The sequence below is a fragment of the Alexandromys fortis genome, unplaced genomic scaffold (genome assembly GCF_014885135.2).
Source record: "Alexandromys fortis isolate MF-2015 unplaced genomic scaffold, M_Fortis_MF-2015_v1.1 scaffold_10, whole genome shotgun sequence".
Taxonomy (NCBI): Eukaryota; Metazoa; Chordata; class Mammalia; order Rodentia; family Cricetidae; genus Alexandromys; species Alexandromys fortis.
The window spans coordinates 21,008,512-21,033,058 of record NW_026067895.1 but is presented as its reverse complement, the minus strand read 5'-3'; the positions used below and the strand labels follow the sequence as shown (position 1 = coordinate 21,033,058).

The window sequence follows — 24,547 nt, the reverse complement described above, 5'->3', positions numbered from 1 at the left end:
GGGCACTATTAAGTCAACAATTCTGATAACATGTGAAGTACCTCTGCCCACCTTTGATGTCAGTCTCTAGGCTGGAAGATGAGGGTACTGTTCACTTCTCATGCCTCCCCAGTAGGAGATATCGTAACACGTCTTTGGGTTGTGCAGAACTCGCCATTTTTTGCAAGTTTGCTGATTGTTGGCCATCACAGTCCTCTTAAGGCAGATGTCATTGTTCCTCTAATGGATGAGGATTCTGAGTTAGAGAAGCAGTGTCTTTAGCAACTGTCGGGTACGAATGTTTACTCTGAGACGCTCTGTTCCAGTCCTTTATTCCTAACCAACACTCTGGCCCTCTCCACCACTGAATGTTAAAGACATAAAATCAAACTAATGAACCAAATTGGATCTCCATGTATTGCCCAAGAATGCTTCTAACTCAGCTTTTTGGAGAAAAAAATCCAGTGCTCTTCCACTTGGGAGCCTTCAGGCTGTTGACAGAAGCACTTGTCTTCCCCGTGGTCACCCATGATTTCCTCTGGATTTGACTGTTTCCTTACGCGGCCCTCATAATCTTTATTGAGGGGTAATCTTGCTGAGTCCAGGTAGCAGAGACAGAGTTTATCCAAGTAGCAGAGACAGAGTCAATGAATGGCAACCTGCTTAACACTTCCGAACACCATATGGTCTTAGAACATAAGGAACTCAATTGAGACATTTAAGATTTTCAGTGTACTTTTAACAGCACCTACCATACTCCTTGAGGTTAAGTGACATCTTTATGGGTGGCATTAAATAAATCTGGCACATCATTTAAATGACTTCTTAAAACAATATCATCTTTTACTCCGAATATGACAAAATATTTCATGTCAGTTGTAAACTTGCAAAAAATGTGAAGCTCGATCTATGATTCTTTCATTTAAATAGCATTATTTTGTAAGGATAGGTTTTCTGAATTATCCCATTTTTTTTGTCTAACATCTTAAAGCAATAGTAAAATGGAAATATGGCAGGTCCCACGGTATTTATAATTTTCACTAATATAACTAATTCACAAACTAGAGGAGAAACTTCATCTCACCTAACTGACTACTAACTAACTTTTATTTCCACAGTGTGAAGTGTGAAAGACCTGAAATCTAATAGTGATGTTTATGTCTCAGCAAACACAGGAGAGACAGAGGTGGGCTTTGTCCCCACATTTGGACCGTGTTATCTGAACCTTTACGGAAGCCCCAGAGAGTACACAGGATTCCCAGATCCCTACGATGAACTGAATACAGGGAAGGTTAGTTTCTCAGTGAAGGGTGTGGTTAATGGATGCTGGTTAATGGGGTTTCTTCTTAGAATAGCAATAAACATCTCAAGTAGGGGCACTAATATTCCCCACCCCTAACTCACACCTACCATCCAGCTGATAAAGTGTTAACAGAGAGAAGTCTCACACTTCTTAAAGACTTAGAATTAAAGGTTTCTGGAAGGTCAGGCATGGCAGTCCACACCTTTAATCCCAGAATGCAGGAGGCAGAGGTAGGTGGAGCTCTGTGATCTTGATGCCAGCCTGGTCTATATAATGAGTTCTAGGCCAACCAGAGCGACACAGCAAGATTCTGTCCTAAATAAAGAAAGAAAAGACAGATTCTGGCAACCAAGTAATCAAGTAATGGGGTAAGTGGCATATCCATGTCTGTTCAGTCTTCGACTTGACAGTGATGGAAACATCAGGAGCCAATGCTGGCCTTCCTAGGAAGATCCTGCACGGCTTCATTCCCATGCATGTTCCAAGTCTGGCAGCGGCATGACTGTGGAGACACCAACGCTGTCCTTGATCTCCATTTCACTGACGGGAAACTCTCTTTGGATCATAGAAGATGTGGTCAAATGTCTTTTGATTATCCCCCAAAACTCAAAGAAACAAACAAACAAAAAAAGTTTTATTAATGACCCTGGGAAGGGAACAGTGGGGACAGTGAGGAATTGGGAGCCTTTCATTTCCCTCCAGCAGATTCTATCAACAACACTGTTGAGTGTGGTGGGAGGAGTATCCACCCTTGACTCGTATTTTGTCACACCCGGAGCATCCTTTGTCTCTCGGCCACTCTGAGACTTGGCTGGTTGCCGCACAGCAGTTTCTTTATTATGAGAAGTGGAGAAAAAGATCCAAGTTAATCAATGCAAACGCAGGGCTATTCTGATGAACTAAGATGGAGGAGGCTTTGAGCCTAGACTCCTCACCATCCTGCTTGAGGAACTCCCTCCAGACTCAGAGCATGGCTTCAGGACCACTGGCCTTGGTCAAGATAAGACCTTTTCTGCCCTAGTATCTCATGGCATCATTTGGAATCCACCTGAAAGTAAATGGCTCTTCTTTCAGATAGTAAAGTCTTAGGTTAGTAGGAATTGCTAGCTGCTTCACTAGAGAGGTTGGGACCATGAAGATAGCACCACACACACACACACACACACACACACAGAGAGAGAGAGAGAGAGAGAGAGAGAGAGAGAGAGAGAGAGAGAGAGCCTATGGGGATAATCCTGTGTTCTTGCCTTCCAGGGAGAAGGTGTAGCCTACAGAGGCAGGATCTTGGTTGAACTGACCACTTTCCTTGAAAAGAAACCACCAGAAAAGAAGCTTGAGCCTATTTCAAATGATGACCTTCTGGTTGTTGAGGTAAATGTTAGTGTGAACGTTGCATGGGATGGAAGGGATTGAGGGCACCAAGGGTTATCTATAGGAGAATCGGAGAAAGACCAGCTTCATAGTCAATCCCCCCCACATTCGCTCATGTATCTATGACAATCATATGAAGGTAATGAGGCTTCAGCCACCGAGATGTTAATAGGTGTATTGGCCTTTGGCACTCTGGACACTTAGTTTCAGGGCAGAAGGGCTCATTTTTGGCTCACTGTTTCTAAAGGTTTGGCTCGTGTATAGTCCCATGCAAACGGGACAGAACAGCATCAGGGAAGGAGTGTGTGGTTGAGGGGTTTCCTCACTGTGGACAGGCAGCAGAAAGGGGAGGGGGCAGAGAAAGAGGCCAGGATCTTACAGTCCCTGTGATCTGCTTTCTCTACCTCCTGCTGTCACCAATTCCCAATTATGTCATCATGATATAAATTCAGCAAGAGATAATTGTAGTTTTTCTGCACAAGAGGAAACTTGGTGGGTGAGCAAGAGACAAATGCGCCATGCAGACAGAGCTTAAGTGGGGGAGTTTATTGAGAGAAGGGGAAAGTGGGGAGAGAGAGAGGGAGAGAGAGAGAGAGAGAGAGAGAGAGAGAGAGAGATGCAAAGAGGAAGAGATATAGGAAGAAGAGAGAAGTAGGCAGAGTTTTGCCTTTTAAAGGGACACTGTACTATTGTCTGCCATGCATGCACTGTGTGGTGCACTCTCAGGTCCTCAAAGGGTGGGACCGGGTTCGCCTGGACACTAACAATAATCTATTAATTACAACCAAGACTTCATGATCTATTCTCTCTGGAAACACAAAGAAACACCCAGAGGCGCGACTAATCCTAGATTTGTTAATCCAATCGAGTTCTAAATCGAGACTGACCACCAATACTCCACCGTCCCTAGCTAGAACAGAGTGCCCAAGCAGTGCCCTTGGGTGGAGAGGATATGAGGAAGAGCTCCCTCCCCGGATGACAATGGGATGCTGACCTAAAGTGGCTTTCTCAGAGCCTAGGGGCTCAGGCTGTTTCCGTTAATCCTGAGATTGGCTAGAGAAAAACCAGTTCTACCACTTTGGGCCAAGTTTAAAGCGAGCTTTTATTAAAATATTAAATACTGAGGAAAATGAAACTTTCCACCGAGTGGCCCTGAGACGTGGGGTCGAGAGTTTTTAATGGACAAAACTTATATACCACTGTACTTTCCCATGAGGCTTTGCTGTCGTTTTCGAAGAACTACAGCTCCCAGAATCCCAAGATGTTACCTAGTCCTTGGGCAGATGGGGTTTACATGTTAACTTAGGGTATAGCAGTTTCTAAGTTCCTTTTATCAGCCTTCCTGTCCATTTCCAGCCTTCTTACTGCTAGACCCAGTCGGTGCCTTGAACACTTCTTTATCTCAAGTTCTCATAAGTTCTCAGCTAAGCCAAGGCAGTTTCCTTCCTTGAAGTAAACTAATGTCGCCCGCTGTAAACTCTGCCCCCTTTTAGCGTGACTGACAGGGCAAACGTCTACTCGTTTTAGCAGAGACTTTTCCGTTTCCCCTTGTGGCCTTGTTTGCACCAGCTTCACCTCCTGCACTAGGACAGTGAAGTTGAGCTAGTATCTAAAGCAGGACTGATGGACTTTTCCATTCGACGCGTTTGGAACGTCTGCACCAGGTTCATTCCTTTCACTCCATCAAGAGCGTAGGATAATGCTTCCCCGTTCTTCCTGGGGGTTGCCTTTCCCTTGTCCCCCTCACTTACCCCTTATTTATCCTTTGTGGGAAGCAAGCCACAGGGCACAACTCTACATAGGAAAAGAAGTATTTCTCCCCACAAGTTAGCAAAGATCATAGCTTTTCTTCTCTCTTGGAAGTTTATGTTACCATATAGAACAATCAGTTTAGGTGATATAAATAGCAAAAGAACCACAGTAGCCATTTGCTTTTAAATGCAGTTAAGGACGCACCCATGAAAATTTCCAAAAAGAAGGCTAGATGGTCTGCCTCGAATGTAAGTTCATATGTCTGTCTCTAGAATCAGGAATTCCTCACAGCTCTTCTAGCACAAGCATGGGGACTAGAGGCCGGTGACGACAAAGAAGATTCATGACATGAAATCTACTCATCTTGCCATCATTGATCTGTTTGGGCCAACAACTAGCTGAGATTGCCTGGCTGTCGCAAGAACATCTCTCAGCCTATAGTCTTGTAGAAAGAGAAAGGAACATCAAGAATGACGCAAGAATAATGTGTCTGATTATACTTAGTAAATAAAAAGGATCTTAGTGGGTTTTTTTTAATGTTTTTGAATCAGTTGTCTGGGTATCTCTGTAAATCAATGGTCAAACGTTTGACTCATACAACCCAGAAGCCCCACCCACAATTAGGGATCCATTCTATTGAATAAAACCTTGATCTATATAGAGCAGGAAAGAGTCATCAATTAAGTTACTAATGGAGAGAGAGAAGAGAGACTTGGGGTAGAAGAGAGAAAATACAATTTCACTTCTTTTTAAACTGAAAATTAAAATCTTGATTTTTATTTCTAATTAAAAATGAATACTTCAGTGACTCAAAATATCAGCCACGTATAAGTTAGAAAGTAAGGTTGCCGCTATCTCTCTGCCCTCTGAGATAATATCACTGCTAGCAATTTGAGTTATATTCTTCCAGACCCCCTTCATGTACATCAATATTAAAAATATATATATATTTAATGAACTCATTTTAAATATATCCTTTTGGAGCTGAGGGTGTAACTCCCTGGTGGAGTATTTGCCTACCATTTGTAAGGTTCTAATTACCTGGGCTTGGAATTGTATCTGCCAGAAATGCACATATATATATATATATATATATATATATATATATATATAGACAAATGAAATGCTACTGAACCTTGTACCTACCCCTATTTGATAGAAATACCAGCGAAGGCGGAAGTACAGCCTGTCCGCCGTGTTCCATTCAGCCACCATGTTGCAAGATGTTGGCGAGGCCATTCAGTTTGAAGTCAGCATCGGGAACTATGGCAACAAGTTTGATGCAACCTGTAAACCTTTGGCATCAACGACTCAATACAGCCGTGCAGTATTTGATGGTAAGACTGGCGCTACGTGTTCTCTCTTATTTATTCTTGCTTACAATGGATATCTCTCAGGACAAGAAGCCTGTACTGTACCTTCCCTCTGGTGGTCATCATGCCCAACATCTCATTAGCTAATATAATGAGGTGATTGGAGTTTAGGAACCCACAAGAGTGGCTAGACTTGGGGGCCAGTGAGATGGCTCCATGGGTGGAGGAGATTGTCACCAAGCCAGACGACCTGAGCTCAGCCCTCAGAACCCATATGTTGGAAAGAGAAAACCGTTTCCTACAAGTTGTCCTCTAATTGCCCACTCACGTGCACGCCCCATTACATGGGCGTGCTAGCACACAGGCAGAAAGGGAGAGGGGGTGGCTGGACCCAGGTCCCATTTCCCAGGAGCTGAATCCCAGCTTCCTGATCCTATGCCCTAGCTGGACACCAGAGGTCATAAAATCCCAAGATGGTGACCCCACTGAATGCCCTATTCCCTAGAGCAGCTGTACCCCATCAAGCCCTTATCTCCCTTAGATTCAGTAGATGAGGTGAATTGCAGTCTGGCTCAGACACCAGGAGAGCCAGACTTCTGATCCTCGCTGTTACTCCCCCAGTCCCATCACCTCGTTTTTTTTTTTTCTAAAAGATTCTGTTTTTCTTTTTAATTATATGTTTGTATGTATGGATCTGTGCACATAAACAGTCCAACAATAATGCTACAGTTTTACCTACATTGTTGAACATGACGATTTAAAACAAAAAAATGCCCTTAAAATGTCAAATACTTAGTCCTAATTACAGAAAGCTTCCGAGTATTGCCAACCCCACGCAGGCAGCCGAGGTTTGCAAGGAACAGGGCTTGGGGTGGGGTGCTTGCTCCTCTTCCAGCAAAAACAATAATTTAAAAGAACAGTTTCATGAGGAAACGGTGACCCTAATTCCCAGTGTGCCTTACTCTTATTGCAATGCATATGACGTAACCATCGTGGATGTCCAGCTGTGTGATCCTGAGATTGTTGTCCCCAGTTTGCTGGTTATTTTAGAGAGATTTACAAAAGCAGATGAATGGACCACCTATTCCCCTGTTGCTCAACAGAATAAAATTGATGAATCTGAATAGTGCCTGGGTGTGGCTCAATGATAGAGAAGTTCTCTAGCTTGTGTGAGGCCCTGGGTTTAATCTCCAACACCCAAAACAACAAACAAGCAAACAGACAAACAAACAAGCAAGACCATTCCCCCAGCACGTGGAGTAGCTCTGCCAGAACGCCTATTTAATAAATATGTTGCCCACTTCAAGTGTCCCGTGCTCACTGACCTCTGATTCTCCGTACCAGGGAACTACTATTACTACTTACCCTGGGCGCAAACGAAGCCGGTGGTCACCCTGACTTCCTATTGGGAGGATATTAGTCATCGCCTGGATGCAGTGAACACTCTCCTAGTCATGGCAGAGCGGCTGGTGAGTTATCCACCCTGCACTTCCTTTCACCAAACCAGAAGTTAAGCACCAGTTAGTGAGTAAGCTTGGCCATTGTAGCACAAGGTCTTAAGAGACAATGGTGGACGAGGTAAGAGGAGTTTCTGACTAAGAGCCGAGGGAAACGGTCTGGAGCTAGCAGAAGTTCATTGCTGCTGTAGCACAGGCTCCCCCCCCCCCCCGCCAACCCCCCCCCCCATGCTGTAGTCTTCACTAAGAAATTACCTCAGTCCATCCCATAGAGACAGCTCACCACAAACATCCACCCTCCGGCCTAAGGGGTGGGGGAAAAGTGAGAGGATGACAAGGACCTCTCACTAGGAAACACCTAGAGGTCAGACACTTGATTCCCGCTCACTTTCCATTGGCCAGAATCCAGTCATATGGCCATATCTAACCACTCTCATTGGCCAGAATCCAGTCATATAGCCATATCTAACCACAAGGAAGTGCGGTCTTAGGCTTGTGCGAGCACATGCCAGGATGCAGGTTCTCTTCCTGAGAAAGACAGGAGGATGCGAAAGGCCAGAGGCCAGAGGAGAGGGGCTCAGGTGTTGCCATGATTTGTAGATGAAGGGTGCTTTGTTCTTATCGCTATGAGCACCCTGTGAGACTTTGCTGTGATCACAGTGATAATTTCTGCCACGGAAAGTTATCTCTGCTCTTGCTTCAGAATGGAGGAATGTTCTGTCTTTGAAGATCGTGACAGGGGGTTCCCTCTGGTAGAACTCCATAGTGGTATCTGTGTGATTTCACCTTCTTGACATTGGTCCTCTACAGTAGTGAGGAGAACGTGGCACATTTGAGACAGGCCCACTCAATTTAAAGATCCTAAGTTGCTTCTGTTGGGTATGGATAAAATCCACCTGGCATCAGTGCTTTTATTGCAAAATTATGTAATTTAGGGTGTAAGAAAAAAAGGTGTTTGAAGATAATATATGTCATATGTATGAAAATATCACAGTGATCTCACTGATATGTGATTAAAATATCTTAATGACAAGACGATTTTAATTTATATTAAATTTAGAAGTCCTTATTTTATAAGGACTAGACCAAGATAGATGAGAAAATAACCTGATCAAAGACTTCATAGCAAATATAAAAATACTGCTCTTTGTTATAAAGGCAATCTGAGTCCTCTTCCTACATCTTTCCATACCACCAATGGTACGTGTGAGTGTCCTGCTGATGCTCCCAAGAGCAGCAACAATGCTGAGAGAGGCGAGGGCCGGGTCCGTATAGGGTCCCCAGTCATAGTCCAGTTTCTGTCTGTGATGAGGAAGCACAGTTACTCTGGGGAATTTGAGATCACTGAAGACTGCAGAGCTGGGAAGGTTGTCCTGAACCTCACGGGCAGTGAGTGGTCACGAGCGTGGATCAGTCAGCCCCAGATTTCATGAGCAGCTCCACGACCCTGAACGGAAGCAGAATAGTTTGTTCCCATCCCATCGCTCCGGTTTCATTTTGCCGACAGCCCCAGGGAGCATCACGGAGAAGTAAACATGCTTACGAATAAAAAGCCTCCGCCTCCCTGTAGGGATGGGAGCACCATTGCAGAAGGATAGTTGAACTTTACTATAAAATCAAGGGGACTAAATAGCCCTGTGGTTAGGAGTGTTTGCCTCTCTTCCAGAACACCTGGGTTCGGTTCCCAGCACTCACGTGGCAGTTCACAGCCACCTGTCACTCCCTTTCCAAGGGATCTGTTGCCTTTTTCTGGCATCAGGGGTACCTGGTACATGTGTGGTGCACAGATGTACACTCAGGCAAAACATCCATGCACATAAAGTGATACAATTTAAAAAATAAATAAAGTTGAAATTGAAATGCTCCATTCTTATTAGTTTCCAGGTCCCTTCCTCAAGGGAGCTGGTGGAGAACTGGTCCCATCTTTCTTCTGGTGGTGTGTGGGACACTCTTTGGGGTCTTTGCCTGCTTCTTACCATCTCTCTCCACTGACCAAGCTGTGTGAGCTCCAGGCCAATCTTGAGGGAGATAGTGACTTTCCACGATCAGGACTTTGGCTAGGCACAGAGGGCACTCCCTTCCTCTCTCGGTCGACAGCTGCTCGGCACTAGCAAGCTTGTATGTTCTGAGCTTATCTTGCACTTTCTCAAGCCCAGCCCTGAAATAGTCATTCTTCTAAAATGCTTTAGTTGTTTTAATAGGAAGTGGAATAAAAAAAAAAAGAATCTGGTTACTAGAGTGATTATGACTACTGGTATATTGTTGCTTATAGGCTTCGTCAGCCAAGAAACTCAGGCTCACACACACACACACACATGCATACAGATACACACACACACATACATACACACAGACATATGCATAGTTACTTCTATAGCTACTGAATTTTATTGAAGGCCAGAATGGTGCCTCTAATTTTAATATTCTACCAAGGACTTAGGCTTTCTTTCTTACGGTGAGACTCCAGTTTCTGCCGTCCTAAATATAATCATTCCCTTGTTCAAACTTAACCTCCAGAGATCATTCACTGCGAACAACAAGCTTCCTGATTCTAGTTTCCTACTGTTGGGATTGCCTTTGTTTTGTAACTCAGGATAAATAGTCAAAATGCTATTTTCATAGGTTTCGTCGGTTACTTCAACTATTCATCTAAAATATAATGAAGCCCATAGTGCTTCTATTGAATCCTTTTAAGGGTTTCCTCACCTATTCCTATTGTTTTTTTCTGCTTATTTTTGGACTATATAAAATATTTTCATAGCTCCAAAGGTCAAAATACATGATAAGGTTTTCTATAGCTTAAACTTACTAGAGCTGATTGCATTTTGAAGAAAAGTAAATAGCACAAAACTCTGGTCAATATTACTAAGTGGGGAACAAAGCCCTCTGGCTTTTTTGTAATTCTGTCTTTTTATGTCCTTATCCCACTCTCTACCCTGCCTTAGAAATAGTGCTATCCTGGGTATAATGGCAAAATTTCCAGCTATCTCTCCTCTTTCTTAATTCTTCAGCAATCAAACATAGAGGCTGTGAAATCAGGAATCCAAGGCAAAATTCCTTCAAACCAGTTGGCGGAGTTGTGGCTGAAGTTGATAGATGAAGTCATAGAAGACACGAGGTACGGGGTCTTCCTATCTCCACATCCCAGCCAAGTCCTCAGACTGTAAGCTCTTCTAGAATCTTCTTAGGTGTTTCTCTGAAAAGCACATTTGAGCACTGCTTTTTAGCTTCTTGAAATCCCCACCTCACCCCAGGGGGAGTTTCTGAATCACCCCAAAAAGCCCTATCCTCTGGTTTGTTGCCCAGGGAGGCCCAGATTGGACTCTAGGAAGCTAGTCCCAGCAGCCTAAGGCTAAGGGGGAAGGGAGGGGAAGGGAGGGCTGAGTGACAAGTCTGAGCCACCCTCCTGAAGAAGGACTCCTGACTTCCACAGGGAGATGGGGACATTGATTCCACCTCTCAGAACAATGTTCCTAATTCATGGTTTGAGAAATAGTTTGCCTTTTTTTTTTTTTTTTTACTAAGTGTCTCGAGCGCTCCACAGCCCTTTAGCAGCAACGCTTACACTAAATTCGAAGCAACAGAGACAGAGTGGCCCCTTACAAGAATGGCGTGCACATTCATAAAACATTATCTGTTAAAACAACACACACACACACACACACACACACACACACACTCCCCAAACCAGGTTAGACAAAACTAGTACATAGGCTTAGTCAGAGGCCTTTTCATCGCTGTTGCTTGGAGAACTAACTCAGGATCTTTTCGTATTTAGAAATCGGGGGGGGGGGGGGGACAGTGATTCATCCCAAACTCATTTTAATATTGGCTAATAAAGCCATGACCCAGGAAGGTGGAAAAGAAAAGCACATTGAGTAACTCCTCTTGCTCTGAGGAAGCAGATACTTCCCCCTCTAGGATAGGGCTCTGAGTCACCCTGTCTTCTTGTGCCGTCTAGTGGTCTAGTAGGGTCATTGAAGAGCAGCTGAAGTGGGAAGGCCGCACTGGCTTTGTGAGCACTTAGAGCTCACACTGAGAGGCTGAGGGATCCTAAGGGATCGCCTCTTAATTACAGATAGGAAAACAGAGAGGCCCCGTGGCGCCTTGGTGCTGGGGAGGACGTACCCTCTTAGCCCTGCCGCTCCTTGTCGCTGTCAGCATCTCACTCTCGCGGGGCCCAAGTGTGACTGCAGGGCCCAAGTGTGACTTCCTAGCTCAACAGCTTCCACATGTGTTTTTGCTCTACGTGGCCACTGTAGAATCTTAACCCTTTACACGTATGCTGCCACGGTTGTTAACGAAATCAACCCAAAACGTGGAGTTTCAGTTTTCACTTGGAAAATGCCTGCGAACCATAGGCTTTGCTGAACAAAGCATGGCCTTATCCAGCTGTCTTCAAAGAAGTGAACTGGAGTCTCTTAAATGCTGCATAACAGGCAGTCCCATGATTGAGAACCATGCTAGAAATGCTGGAAATTCTAGGTGGGGACAATATGAGTCGGATTTCCTGGTCCTAGTGGCAGTCTTGCCCAGTGGTCTCACCTGCTGCCACAGTGACAGGGAAGCGTAGATGACAGGGGTTGACTTGAGTCACTCACTTAGCCATCTTTCTTTGTGGGGGTCCCACCACTGGGACATGGATGGGAATTGCCCTAGGCAGGAAGTCTTTCCTGCTTTCTGGAACTCTTCGAGAACCTTCTGAGATGACGGCAGTGATAAAGATGGTGGTGGTGGGAATATTGTGTAGACTCTGCTGCTTTGAAATCTTTATTCTCTTTCCTGTCAGGGCCACAAAAAAATGTCCTCAATTCCAGCTTAAACCAAGCAGTGCCATAGTTTAGTACTGACATTTCCGTCTACGTGGAATGTATGCAGACATATGTTCAACATGTGTAAACCTAAGGACTTGGTTTTGAAACCTAGAATGTCATTCTTAAGTTCTCTCTCTTTCCCTTCCTTTAGATACACCTTGCCCATCACAGACGGAAAAGCCAACGTCACGGTTCTGGATACTCAGATCCGAAAGTTGCGGTCCAGGTTTCTCTCCCAGATACACGAGGCAGCTATGAAGATGAGATCTGAAGCCACCGATGTGAAATCCACCTTGTTGGAGATCGAGGACTGGCTTGATAAATTAATGCAGCTTACTGAAGAGGTAGACACCTTGGCATCACACTAGCGACATCTGCTTCCAGAAGGATTCTGTGGACAGCACCACGGATGGGGCGATGGGTGGAGCATCTGCCGTGATGTTTGTTTGAGACCGTGAACCATCTGGTCAATGATAAAAACCAAAAGAGTCACTGGGCTGGGAAGGCCACCGAGGACTGGGGGTGAAAGTCACCAAAGTCAGGACAAGAATTTTGAGTTGGGCCTTAGAGGTGCCTGCAGGAAAAGCACTGCTTTCTTAAGTGCTGTCACAGAGTGTTCTGAGTGAAGGAACAGTAGAACACGACACAGAGCATTAAAATATCTCTGTACTGTGGATTAGGAAGATGTAGATTTAAGTCCTAAATCGCATGTGACCTTGGGCAAGCTGTATAACTCACTTCTGCTTTCCCTGCCTGTAAAATGGAGAAACGCAGTACTTGCATCACAGCGCCGTTGTGGAAAGACTTAAAAAGGACGATGACGGTTACCAAGGGGACAGCACAGTGCAGGGTACACAGGAGTTGCTAGATACGTGCCAGGTGTCCCCTGCCTCTGCGGCTGAAAGGACAAGAGGAAACAGACTCCTCCTGTCCCTCGAGTATCTAGGGGATAGTGTCTTACACTCTGCCCGTTCTTATGATAACTAACCCGCTTCTGCAACAGTGGCATTAATCTGAGCTTGTGGGTCAACCACTCACGGCCTTCTCATCTCTCATTAGGCCGAGAAACACTGTTGAAAAAAGCTTTTCGACAGATAACCCTGAGGAGCACATTCAACCTATGGCAGCGGGTGGCCGCTTGCAGCGTTTTCAGTCTGCTGATGGTTTTCTTTAAATGATGCTTGAGAGATGAGGGGGTACTTTCTAAAATGCCTGTCAGACCAGAGTGGGGTGCAACTCTTCACCTGCTTCCCTGTTTCTCCCCTCCTTCCCCCCAGTCACCCACAGCCTGTTCCTTAGCCCTGTGTAACCACCGTGTGACTGAAGAAGATGTGTGTCTCCTGACTTTGAGACACAGTATTTCTCCAGCCTGTCGCATATAAACTCACCTTGTCTGCTTTCTTTTCCACCCAATTCACTGCGCAGCCTCAGAACAGTATGCCCGACATTATCATCTGGATGATCCGTGGAGAGAAAAGACTGGCCTATGCACGGATTCCTGCCCATCAAGTCTTATACTCCACCAGCGGTGGGAACGCTTCTGGAAAATACTGTGGGAAAACCCAAACCATCCTTCTGAAGGTACGTCTTCATGGTGGGATGGAAAAGTGCATGCAGATTCTGTCCCGAAGGAGGGGTTGTTTTGTCATATTCATCTGCTACAGAGCTAAGGTGTTTAAGATCAGTGCTGACCTGTTCTGGTCCCTTCTGGGATAATAGTTTTTAGAGAGTGACATGAGCATGGCTGGCCTTCAACCACAGACACCTCTCTAGATGTCTCTGACATTAATAGTAACACGACACTGTCATTTGCTTTCTGACATGCATTTTCCGCTCTTAATGTCTCAGGCAAGCAATATATTTCTTCCGCTGATGCTGTTTGAGAAAAGTGGGTGGTATAGTCAGTCATGGGATCAGGGTCTCTAGAAAAGACAGAATGAACGCACGTTAACAGTGTATCTATTAGATAGGCTTATCGGATAGGGTCTAGGTGGCTCAACAATGGCTGTCTCATTCAGAAAGGCCAAGAACTGGTAACTGATTGGTCCACAAGGCTGGATGTCTTAGCAGTCTCAGTCTGGTGCTGAAGGTTCAGCAGATTCCTGAAGAGCAATTGATCTTCAGTTTCCATTGGAACTGGAAGCTGAGTCTTAATATTAGCAGTGGCAACACCAACTTTGATGAACTTGCCAGCAAAGGTGAAGGCAAGCAGGCATAAAGCAAAAATCCTTCCTCTCTTTCCTTCATCTGGGTTGCCACCAGCAAGTGCTGCCCACATTTATGATAGGTCTTTACACTTCAGATAATCTGATTAAGAAAATTCCTCACAATAGGGCTGGGGAGATGGCTCAGTGGTTAAGAGCACTGGATCCTCTTCCAGAGGTCCAATTCTCAGCAACCACATGATGGCTCACAACCATCTGTAAAAAGAGATATGGTGCCCTCTTCTGGCTGGCAAGCATAAATGCAGACAAAATGCTGTGTACACAATAAATAAATCTTTTAAAAAAATCCTGACAGCAATGTCTAGCATCTTACTTTTTGATTCAGATCCTGTCAAGTTGACAACCACGATCAACCACCACAGACAGAAGGGGTGCTCTAATAGAGAAAAATTTTGATAATTGCTACTTTAAGCAGAAGTTTTGAATATCACCATCATCATCATCATTCTCGCTATCGGTTTTTTAAGACAGGGTCTCACTATGTAGATCAGGCTTGCCTGGAACTCAGAGAAATCGACCTGCCTATGTCTCCCAAGTCCTGTGGCATGTGCCACAATGCTACACTCGTTCTGAATATTTTAGAGTCATGGACTCTAAAGTACTTCTTTGGGGGGTTGTGCCTGTATCTACCATTCTGCCCATACTCAGCAAGCTTCCTAGGACCCACAACCCCATCCTAGGACCCACCCCCCCAATGAAGAACTTCTATGGGCATGTCTTGGAACACTGACAGAGGCCTGGGCTGCATCTACGTTCTCAACATAGCCCTCATTGGCATGATTTGACGCCCGATCCTGTCTACCCAACAGCAGTTCCTTGGAGTTAAGAAAGGAATAACCAGTTTTGAGAAGAGAAAGGGCTGGGCTAAGGAGACGTGTTCTCTACAACCAGGATCCACCCGCTGACCTTTATTAGTGTCCACATGGCTCTTAGCCATGTGAGCAGCGTCCGAGTGGCCATCTTCTTTCAGCTGTCTTCTGCAGCATGAATCAGACTTCAAATAAACCTCAATTAAAATTCCCATCAGCAGTAATGGAAGCAAACTGATTAATTAAAAAGCTTCAAGGAAGCCAGAGAGCCCAGGGTGTGTGTTCCGGGTTAGGTTGTAGAATCTAAGGAAAAACTCTGTATATTTGTTGACTCCCTTTACCCTCATTATCTAGCTTGAGAAGTCTTTTAGTTCAGTTGATTTTTTTCTTTAGTCTCAGCATCTCTTTGTAACATTAAAAATATTATTGTAGACTACAAAGGGCTTTTGTTTATATGACTTGTATCCCCAGTACTTGTTGTAACAGAAATTAAAATAGAAAAACAAACACAGGACACAGGAGACTTTGTCTCAACACACACACACACACACACACACACACACACACACACCTATCTCTAAGGGTCAATTTATAACAGAGCTTTTTGTTAAGGTACTGGTCACATGCTAATGTGTGAGGTGACTTGGGAGAGCTTCCTCCTTTATCATGCCAAGTATTAAACAGTCAGGCACTCGAGGGTGGGGATTTAACAAAACTAGTAATCAATACTGGGTTTTTTTAAAAACCCATCAAAATTGTTTTAGTTCTTTAATTTTTTTTAAGACAAAGGAATTCTTTAGTGGAACTGGCATTTCATCTTCTGTGCTTGAGAGTTGAGTGCTGTTAATACCGATGGGTACAGTGGGATGCCACTGCCTCATCTGTACGAATGCCAACAAGACAACACAGATCTCACGTTGGTGCTCTTAGGAAGAGTGTTCTGCCCTGGTAGACCTCCTGAAATGGTCTCAGGAACGGGTGACAATCTACAGCTCACACTTTGAATGGTCTCAGGGACAGGTGGGAATCTGCGGCTCACACTTTGATTGACTGACTGATTGAATGACAGACAGTTTATCAATGAAGGAAAAGATGTTCTTGAGAATGGAAGTGAGTCAGAGAGCTGGGAAAGGCCAGGCACTCTTGACGGCTGCGGGAACTTCTAGACTTACTGCTTTAACTCCTATTACAATCTTTGCTGTGGGGTCATTTGTCAGTTTTAACCAAAGCAGATACAAACTCAGTCCGGTGGGAGCGATGAGTAGAAGTTGAGCATGCTTGAGCTTTAGCGTGATGTCACAGTTCGTGCGGTATCTGTCCCATTGTCACCTAAGATGCTATTGTTCATCCACAGTATCCACAGGAAAAAAACAATGGGCCCAAAGTGCCTGTGGAGTTGCGAGTGAATATCTGGCTGGGTTTAAGTGCCGTGGAGAAGAAGTTCAATAGCTTCGCCGAAGGCTCCTTCACCGTCTTTGCTGAAATGGTACCTTTAATGACAGCCCTGTCTTCTCTCTAGTAGAGCAGAACTTTCTCTTTTTAATACCGAGAGCAGTCATTACTACCTCCTGTTAAAGAATCTTAGCCCAAGAGATGAGGAGAAGACCCTCCTGAGAATTATTGACAGCAGAACACTCCAGAGTCACTACCTCCTGTTTAGTGTCATTCAAAGATGGAAACAACTCCCATGAGGCATCACGGTTCGCAGAACACATTCACAACTGTTTGCACGCATGAACTCTAAGAAACCTGTTGTGCCCAGTTTACAGATGAGCATGTGGACTCTCAGGAGGATGAGCGACTTGCCCAAAGTCGCCTGAGCACTGGCAGGCCCGAGTTTAGGCCCATACTTTTTGTGTGTACAGCTTTTCTGCTTTCTGTTGTCATCTAGCCTCAGGTCTGGGCAAATTTAGATTTCACAGATGGCTTGTTTTCTCAGTCTCTGATAGTATTTCTCCAATCTGTTTTTAACAGTATGAAAACCAAGCCCTTGTGTTTGGGAAGTGGGGCACATCTGGACTGGTGGGACGTCATAAATTCTCTGACGTCACGGGAAAAATAAAACTCAAAAGAGAGTTCTTTTTGCCTCCCAAGGGATGGGAGTGGGAAGGAGACTGGATAGTCGACCCTGAAAGAAGGTGAGTGTTCGACTTTCTATGTCACTTGTGTTGTTTAGTTTTGTGTGTGTGTGTGTGTGTGTGTTCAGGTGTTTGCTTGCCTTAGCACACATGTGAACATCAGAAGACATCTTTTAAGAGTAAGTTTTTTTCCACTCTGTTGAGTCAGGGTCTTTTGATTCTGCTGTTATTCTGTGTCCAGGCTAGCTGGTGCACAGCTTCTGGAAGATTCTCCTGTCTGTCTTCCAACTCGCCTTTGGAATGCTGGGATGATTGACGTTCACCACCACACGCAACTTTTTTCTGTGGGTTCTTGGGATTCAGCTCAGGCTATCAGACTTGAGTCCTGGCTGGAGCTTTTACCCATGGAACCGTCTTTCCAGCCCCTCCGTCGTCTGTTGTCATTCTTATTAACATTAATTTTACCCACTGGATAACACTAGGTCCATAGAAATTTACAGGAAGTTGGAAGATACCATCAGTCCCAAAAGACAAAAATAAAAGGCACCTAAGGGAATGTAGGGTACAGGTCTGTTAACCCCAGCTACCCAGGGGCTCAAGTAGGAGGATTGCATGTTTGAGGTCTGCCTGGAGTGCAGACCGACTCCATTCAAGTCCAGCAACTTACAGGACCCAGTCTCAAAATGCCAAGTAAAAGTCAGGGAAATGAGCAGGGACATGCCTCCCTGGTAGAGTACTTGTCTCTCATGCGAGAGGCTGTCAGTCTAATACCCAGTACAACACTGTCTATGTCTAGATCTAAATATGTGTTTATATATGTCTGTCTTAGGGTTTCTATTGCTGTGGAGAGACACCATGACCATGGTAATTTTTATTAAGGAAAACATTTTGCTGGGGTGACTTGCTGGCTTATATCCATATCATGATGGCGGGGAGCATGGTGGCATGTAGGCAGACATGGAGTGGCTACATCTTTATCAGAAGGCAACAGGAAGTGGACTGTGACTCTGGGTGCTATCTTGAGCATGTATGAGACCTCAAAGCCCACCTCTACCATGACACATTTCCTCCACAAGGTCACACCTTCTAATAGTGCCATTCCCTCTGCTATTTAGTGAGTTCAAGGGTAGCCTGGGCTATAGGAGACCCGTCTCAGCCAATCAATCAACAATCACAAAGTAAATAAAAAATGGTTGGTGGCAACATTAGTCCTAGAGCTCCCTCTTGTGGCCACCTTGTGGTGGCACATCCTGGGACCTGTATTGTAAGGTCTCCTTTGGAGTCATTGCATGGGCCTAAAAAACGAAGGACAAGGAGCAAGCTGGTCTGCCAGACCAAGTGCCCACACGTCCTTACTTCCGGTGCAGGATTGTTTGCTTTGTTTGGAATTGTGGGAATTGGTGAGGAGTGGAGGTGGGGAGTTGAATTGAACAGAAGGAAGGGGATGAGGACCCGAAAGGTAGAGAGAATTGTGACTGGAAAAATTCAAGGCTGGGACTCCAGAGACGGCAGCCAAACCTTTGGGTCTCCTCTGTGGTGCAGAGGAGAGATGGATGATTTCAATTTATACAAATGGTTGGGGCAGTTGGCTTTTTGATACCCTTCCAGGGTTTGGTTGGAATCAAATAGTAGAAATAGTAAGGGGGGAAGAACCATCACTTGAGGGTCCCTGGCAGACAACTCAAGGCAAAGTTGGAGCCTCTGTGCCTTTCTTCCATTGGGTTTTTAAATCCGAGCCAAAGCTGGCCAAGCAGAGTCAGCACAGAGCGCTCGAGGGCCCCAAAGAGTCTGGAGTGTGAAATGAGCAGGCTCGGCTGTCTTCTCAGAAACCACCAGTTTATGTCGCGCAGAGCCAGCAAGCCCAGGGCACACATTTCCACTCAGCCTCACTCCATTCCCTGGTCTTTGAACTGTCAGCCAAGAGTTTCACTGACAAAACGCTGGAAAGTCTATACTGCAGCAAGCAGTGTGGAAGACACTCTCTGTGCTCCCCGCAGGGAGCGGTTCAAGAGCCCTTTTAGCGCGATTTTCCTGGCTCCACGGAAGGAGCGACCATGCCAATGCGAAGAGTCCTCTATAATTTACGTCTCGCTGGCCCAGCCCCCCTCTCCGAACGACTGTCAAAAGCTTTTAGTTCAAAGTCAAATTTGGAATGGAGAAACCAAAGGGCTCAAGCCAGAAGGCCAGAAGGGAAGTGGTGTCATTCCAAGCTGTAGGGGTCGCCCAACAGTGCGAAATGGCTGGGGTTCCCGGTTCCGGTTCCATTTCTCCTGGGTAACAGGAGCCCCCTCTCGCCCACAGCCTCCTGACTGAGGCCGATGCAGGTCACACAGAGTTCACGGATGAAGTCTACCAGAATGAGACTCGCTATCCGGGAGGCGAGTGGAAGGCAGCAGAGGACACCTATACCGATGCGGTGAGCCACCGGCATGCCCCATCCTGCATCACGAGATGCTCCACTCTCTCTTCCCGCTGCATCCCCGATTCCAAATAGTCTCCCATTTACAACAGAAGCCCTGCAAGTGCATGCTCATTACTGACATCCAGTAAGCGCTGGGCCGCTGTGGCTAGACACTGCTCCAGCATCAAGTTTGAGTTGTGCACAGTTTCTAAGTAGAAATTTACTATCTAGCTTGTTTTTAAGATCACGAGAAATGAAATTTTCACTTTAAAGAAATACACAGGTGGGCTGGAGAGATGGCTCAGAGGTTAAGAGCACTGCTATACTTCCAAAGGTCCTGAGTTCAATTCCCAGCAACCACATGGTGGCTCACAACCTTCTGTAATGAGATCTGGTGCCCTCTTCTGGCCTGCAGGGACATAGGCAGGCAGACCACTGTATACTTAATAAAAACAAATAAATCTTAAAAAAAAAAAAAAAAAAGAAATACACAGGCAAGCAAAAACAGAAAAAATGGTAAAAAAAAAAATGGAGCGGAGGAGATGTGTTGACAACTAAGAGTGCTCGATGCTCTTGCAGGGGACTGGAATTCAGCTCCCAGCGCTCATGCCGGCAGCCCGCAAACACCTATACTGCAGTTGCATGGGCTCCCATAGCCTTCTGGGGCTTCTGCGGACACTTTTATGCATGTGAACATAATCACACACATCCCCAAAAATAAAAATAAAAATGTTAAACTTCAAAAAAAAAAAATCCAGTGTTCAGGGAAATGAGAAGTAATTCTCCCCGCCTACCACTGTTCTCTATAAAATAGCCACCGTTGCAGGTTTCTGTTTTTATACAAGTGTGCTTTTTCCTCTTCAGACTAGAATTGTGTTGGGCACACAATTCCTCAACACGTATTTTCACATAATGATATATTTGAGCACCTGTGTGTGTGTATGCTCATGTGGATGTGTGCACACATGCAGAGAGAAGCACATACACGTGTGTACACATGCACGCAGAGGCAAGGCCAACATGCAGTGTCTTCCTCAGCCACTCGCTGCCTCAGTTCAGGGATGTTTACTGAGCCTGAGCCCCACTGACTGGGCTGAGCTGTCCGACCACAGGCTCCTGAGATCTCCTCACTCCTCCTCCCGGGCACTGGGGCTACAGATGTGGACTTCCACTTTTGGCTTTGATGTGCATGTTGGGCTTCTGAACTAATCATTAACTGAGCCGTCTCCCAGCTCCAGGTCATCTTTTGATCACTGCACACACAGAGCTGGGAACTTTGCAATAAGCCCCTATTGTTTATTTGTACATCTCATAGACATTTGGGGGTTCGGTGGTTTGGGGTGAGTTTTTTGTTTTGTTTCATCGTTGGTTTTTATAAAAGATGTGGCAGTGAATATCTTTATACAACCATTTTTACACATTAATGAAAGCCTATGTCTAGAAAACTGTCCTTGGAATTGTGTGGTCAAACTCCAAATGCAGGGAACTGGTACACACGTAGTCACAGCAACAGTGTAACAGGGTCCTTGATTCTGTACCTACCCACCACGCCATCTTTGTTGATCCGTGACATGGGGTCCCTGCCACGGATCCACTTTGCATTCTCTTAACTTGAAACAGAGCTGAATGTTTTCCATGTTTACAGCCACTTTTATTTCTTTTACACATGAACTTTATCATAACTCTTTTTGAATTTTAATGTAAACCTAAGTCAAGGTTTTATATAAACTTTGCTCAGCCTCACGTGATCAGCATCACGAGTCTCCGGCAGCATTTCCTAAACTTGAACATGTGTGTCTTTTTTCTTAAAGACTTATTTATTTATTATGTATGCAGTGTTTTGCCTGCACACCAGAAGAGGGCACCAGGGTGGCCTTGAACTCATAAAGATCCGTCTGCCTCTGTCTCCCAAGTCCTGGAATTAAAGGTGTGTGCCACCACTCCCTGGCCTGTATGGCTGACTAGTATGACTGCTTTGCTCTCTGATCTTTAGGCAAGCTTTAGCTATTAAAACACAAATAATATACCACTATGTGTATATAAGTAAAGATCACAGTTATCTATAAAGACATGCACATTCTATAGTTAAGTATCAGGAAAGTTCCCTCATCTTTGGATCTCCTTCACTCCTGTCTGTCTGTCTGTCTGTCTCTTAGAATGGAGATAAGGCAGCATCACCCAGCGAGCTGACTTGCCCTCCAGGTTGGGAGTGGGAAGATGACGCATGGACATATGACATAAATCGAGCCGTGGATGAGAAAGGTAACGTACATCTCTTAGCCTGAGTGTGAGTCAGCAGAAAGGCCTTGGTTAACTAGAGCAAAGGCTCCACGGGAGGAAGGGCCTTTCCCCGCTGGCCTAGGACAGTTAGGTCATGTGGTGTTATCCGTGACTATTCAAATGAGTATCTGACTCCCAAACAGATAGACAGATGCTGGGTGAGGAGATGTTCGAAGTGGAAAACGGAGGTGATGGGGCCAACCAGCTGGACTCTAGCATACCTAGAAATCCAGAGTTAGAGTATAGGAGAGATCTAACAGAATTTATCTTTCCTAATCACATTTCATAATCTCCCTGGGCTAATCAAACTTAGAGGTCCTATAACTCAGACAGAAGAACGGCAAATGTCTTGTAAGTCATCCCACCAGCGGGTGTGTGGTTGACATAGCTTCTAGGTATAGCAGTACCTACCGTTCTCTACAAATAGCCAGGCCAGATGAACTTGACCATTTGGAACTAGCAGGGGAAGAGCGTAACTGGTCCTTTCCTCTAAGAGGTGATAAAACATGGACAGAGTAAGATTGATGCATAAGACTCCAAATGGATGGGCAATTCTGCCTTGGTTGTGATACATAATAATATATCTGATCATACTGGCATTTATTGAGCAATAACTGTGTACCCACCACATCGTTGTGTGCCTTTTACCATTAAGGCCATGTTGGAACGCAGACAGGTTTACCAACTTACAGGAAATGCTAGTGAAGGTCTAGAAATGTAGCTGGGTAGCAGAGCCTTACCTAGTATTCACAGGGCTCTAGGTTCAATCCCAAAGGAACAGAAAGATTGAGTGAGTATCTCTTACCCAAAATCCTGGGCCCAGAAAGATTGAGTATCTCTTACTCCAAATCCTGGGACCAGAGGAAGTGGTTTTTGGTTTGAGAAATATTTAGATTTTGGAATATTAGCACACACACACACACGCACATGCATACATGCACACATACATGCATGTATACATAGACATACTTTTACATTTGTGGCCTGCTGGCACCCAAAGCTTCGGCATGGCACACTTCATCTTCTCAGATTGAGCCTGCTCAACCCTGTGACGGTCATAAGAGCAGAACATCTGTGAGCAGAGAGAGGAGCTACCCATTACTACCTAGCAAGCTATTTGCTGGCCAGGCAGAGGCTTCTCTTTCGAGTAACTATTCTCAAATTCTGTTACAGGCTGGGAGTATGGAATTACCATTCCTCCTGATAATAAGCCCAAGTCCTGGGTTGCAGCAGAGAAAATGTATCATACCCACAGACGGCGGAGACTGGTCCGGAAACGCAAGAAAGATTTGACCCAAACAGCTTCGAGTACTGCAAGGGTAAGAGAAGTAGGAGGGGGCGGTGCCGGGTGTTCTGCCTGCCACACCGCGCAGAGTTCCAGCTGCAATGGCTGTTTCTGCACAGCCATTCGCAAACCAAGGATCTGATACTGGAATTCAGGGCTCTGGAAGTGTGCCCTGATCACCTGGTATCTCAGAAATATCACGGCAGCCTGCTCACTGAGTAACTCTGGGGACAGAGCAGCGAGCGATCTGTGCTTCCGCAAGCCCCCCCCCCATGATGCCGAGACAGAGTGGCTGAGGCCTCTAGAAGGGTAGAAAAGGACTCTGAGGTTATGCTGGCAGGATAAGACAGGAGTATCGAAACCTCAGGACCTAGAACAAGACCCAGAATTCAAATCCCGACTCTACAGTCTTTCTCATTTGTGAAATGGGAACAAGCCTTAGAACCATCTGTCTTAGGTAGGGTTTTCTCTTGCTGTGGTGAAACACCATGACTGGAAGCAGCTTGTGTGGGAAGGGTTAATATTTCAGCTCACCTGTCCTCATCACAGTCCCTCATGAAGGAAAGGTTTTGCTGCCTGAGGGACCAGCCTCCAGCAGCACAGAAGTTGAAAGGAATCCACAGACTCAATGTGCTATGACTTTTATCTGAGGGGTAAGGAGAAAGACACTCAGACTCTCTTGATAGTTTCCTTCCTCTGTAGTCTTTTTTCTCTTTTCTTATCTCTATCCAGAAATGTCCCTTCTGTCTCTCTTGATGTTTTTCTCCTAACTTAATTTTTATTCTCCCTAATCTCTCATTCCTGATGTTTTTCTTCTATCTTTATTCTTATTCTCTTTCTTTGTTTTTCCTTATATGCCCCACAAAATTTTTCAAGCTATATAACAATTACAATGTGGTTACATTCTGTTTTTCAAGTGAATGATTACAATGAAAGCAAGTAGAAAACATGCTTTTTATTTCCTTTAAATGATTTAACATTTTACGTATTACAGGTAAAAAACAAATTATCATCAAGAACCCACGTACATACATACCCAAGCAACTTGTTACAGATTAACAGAGTATAAACAAGCACGGTATTCTTATCAGCCAGTTCTATTACTGGAAGGCTGCGTTTTATGGTTACAAAGAAAGGACCAATTACTTTATTACTTATCTTGAAAGGTGATCTTACAAGGACTCTTAAAGGAATTGCAAGCCTAAACTTCTGTACATGAAAAACAACCAGTCAGCTCTACTTTAAATCTTTAGCCTGCGTACCCACTCATCAGTAGTTTTTATATCAGGAGATTGAGGGCAGAAATGGGTACAGGGAATTAATCATCATCTTTGATCATCAACCAATTCTTTTTTTTTTTTTTTTTTTTTTGCTTTTTCAAGACAGGGTTTCTCTGTGGTTTTTGGAGCCTGTCCTGGAACTAGCTCTTGTAGACCAGACTGGTCTCGAACTCACAGAGATCCACCTGCCTCTGCCTCCC

At 44.9% G+C, this 24,547-nt stretch overlaps 1 protein-coding gene across 2 annotated transcripts in view; it reads left to right on the top strand.

The window, feature by feature from the left end:
• Myof (myoferlin) overlaps window positions 1-24,547 on the top strand; it is a 137,485-nt gene that overhangs the window by 67,525 nt on the left and 45,413 nt on the right. For both annotated transcript variants that reach the window (XM_050157674.1, XM_050157668.1), the window contains 12 exons: window positions 1,146-1,270; window positions 2,537-2,653; window positions 5,565-5,742; window positions 7,063-7,187; window positions 10,187-10,293; window positions 12,141-12,333; window positions 13,415-13,570; window positions 16,378-16,509; window positions 16,998-17,161; window positions 19,403-19,517; window positions 21,659-21,764; window positions 22,956-23,101. In XM_050157674.1, the coding sequence (XP_050013631.1) occupies window positions 1,146-1,270; window positions 2,537-2,653; window positions 5,565-5,742; window positions 7,063-7,187; window positions 10,187-10,293; window positions 12,141-12,333; window positions 13,415-13,570; window positions 16,378-16,509; window positions 16,998-17,161; window positions 19,403-19,517; window positions 21,659-21,764; window positions 22,956-23,101 (1,664 nt within the window). The remainder of the gene's footprint in view (window positions 1-1,145; window positions 1,271-2,536; window positions 2,654-5,564; window positions 5,743-7,062; window positions 7,188-10,186; window positions 10,294-12,140; window positions 12,334-13,414; window positions 13,571-16,377; window positions 16,510-16,997; window positions 17,162-19,402; window positions 19,518-21,658; window positions 21,765-22,955; window positions 23,102-24,547) is intronic.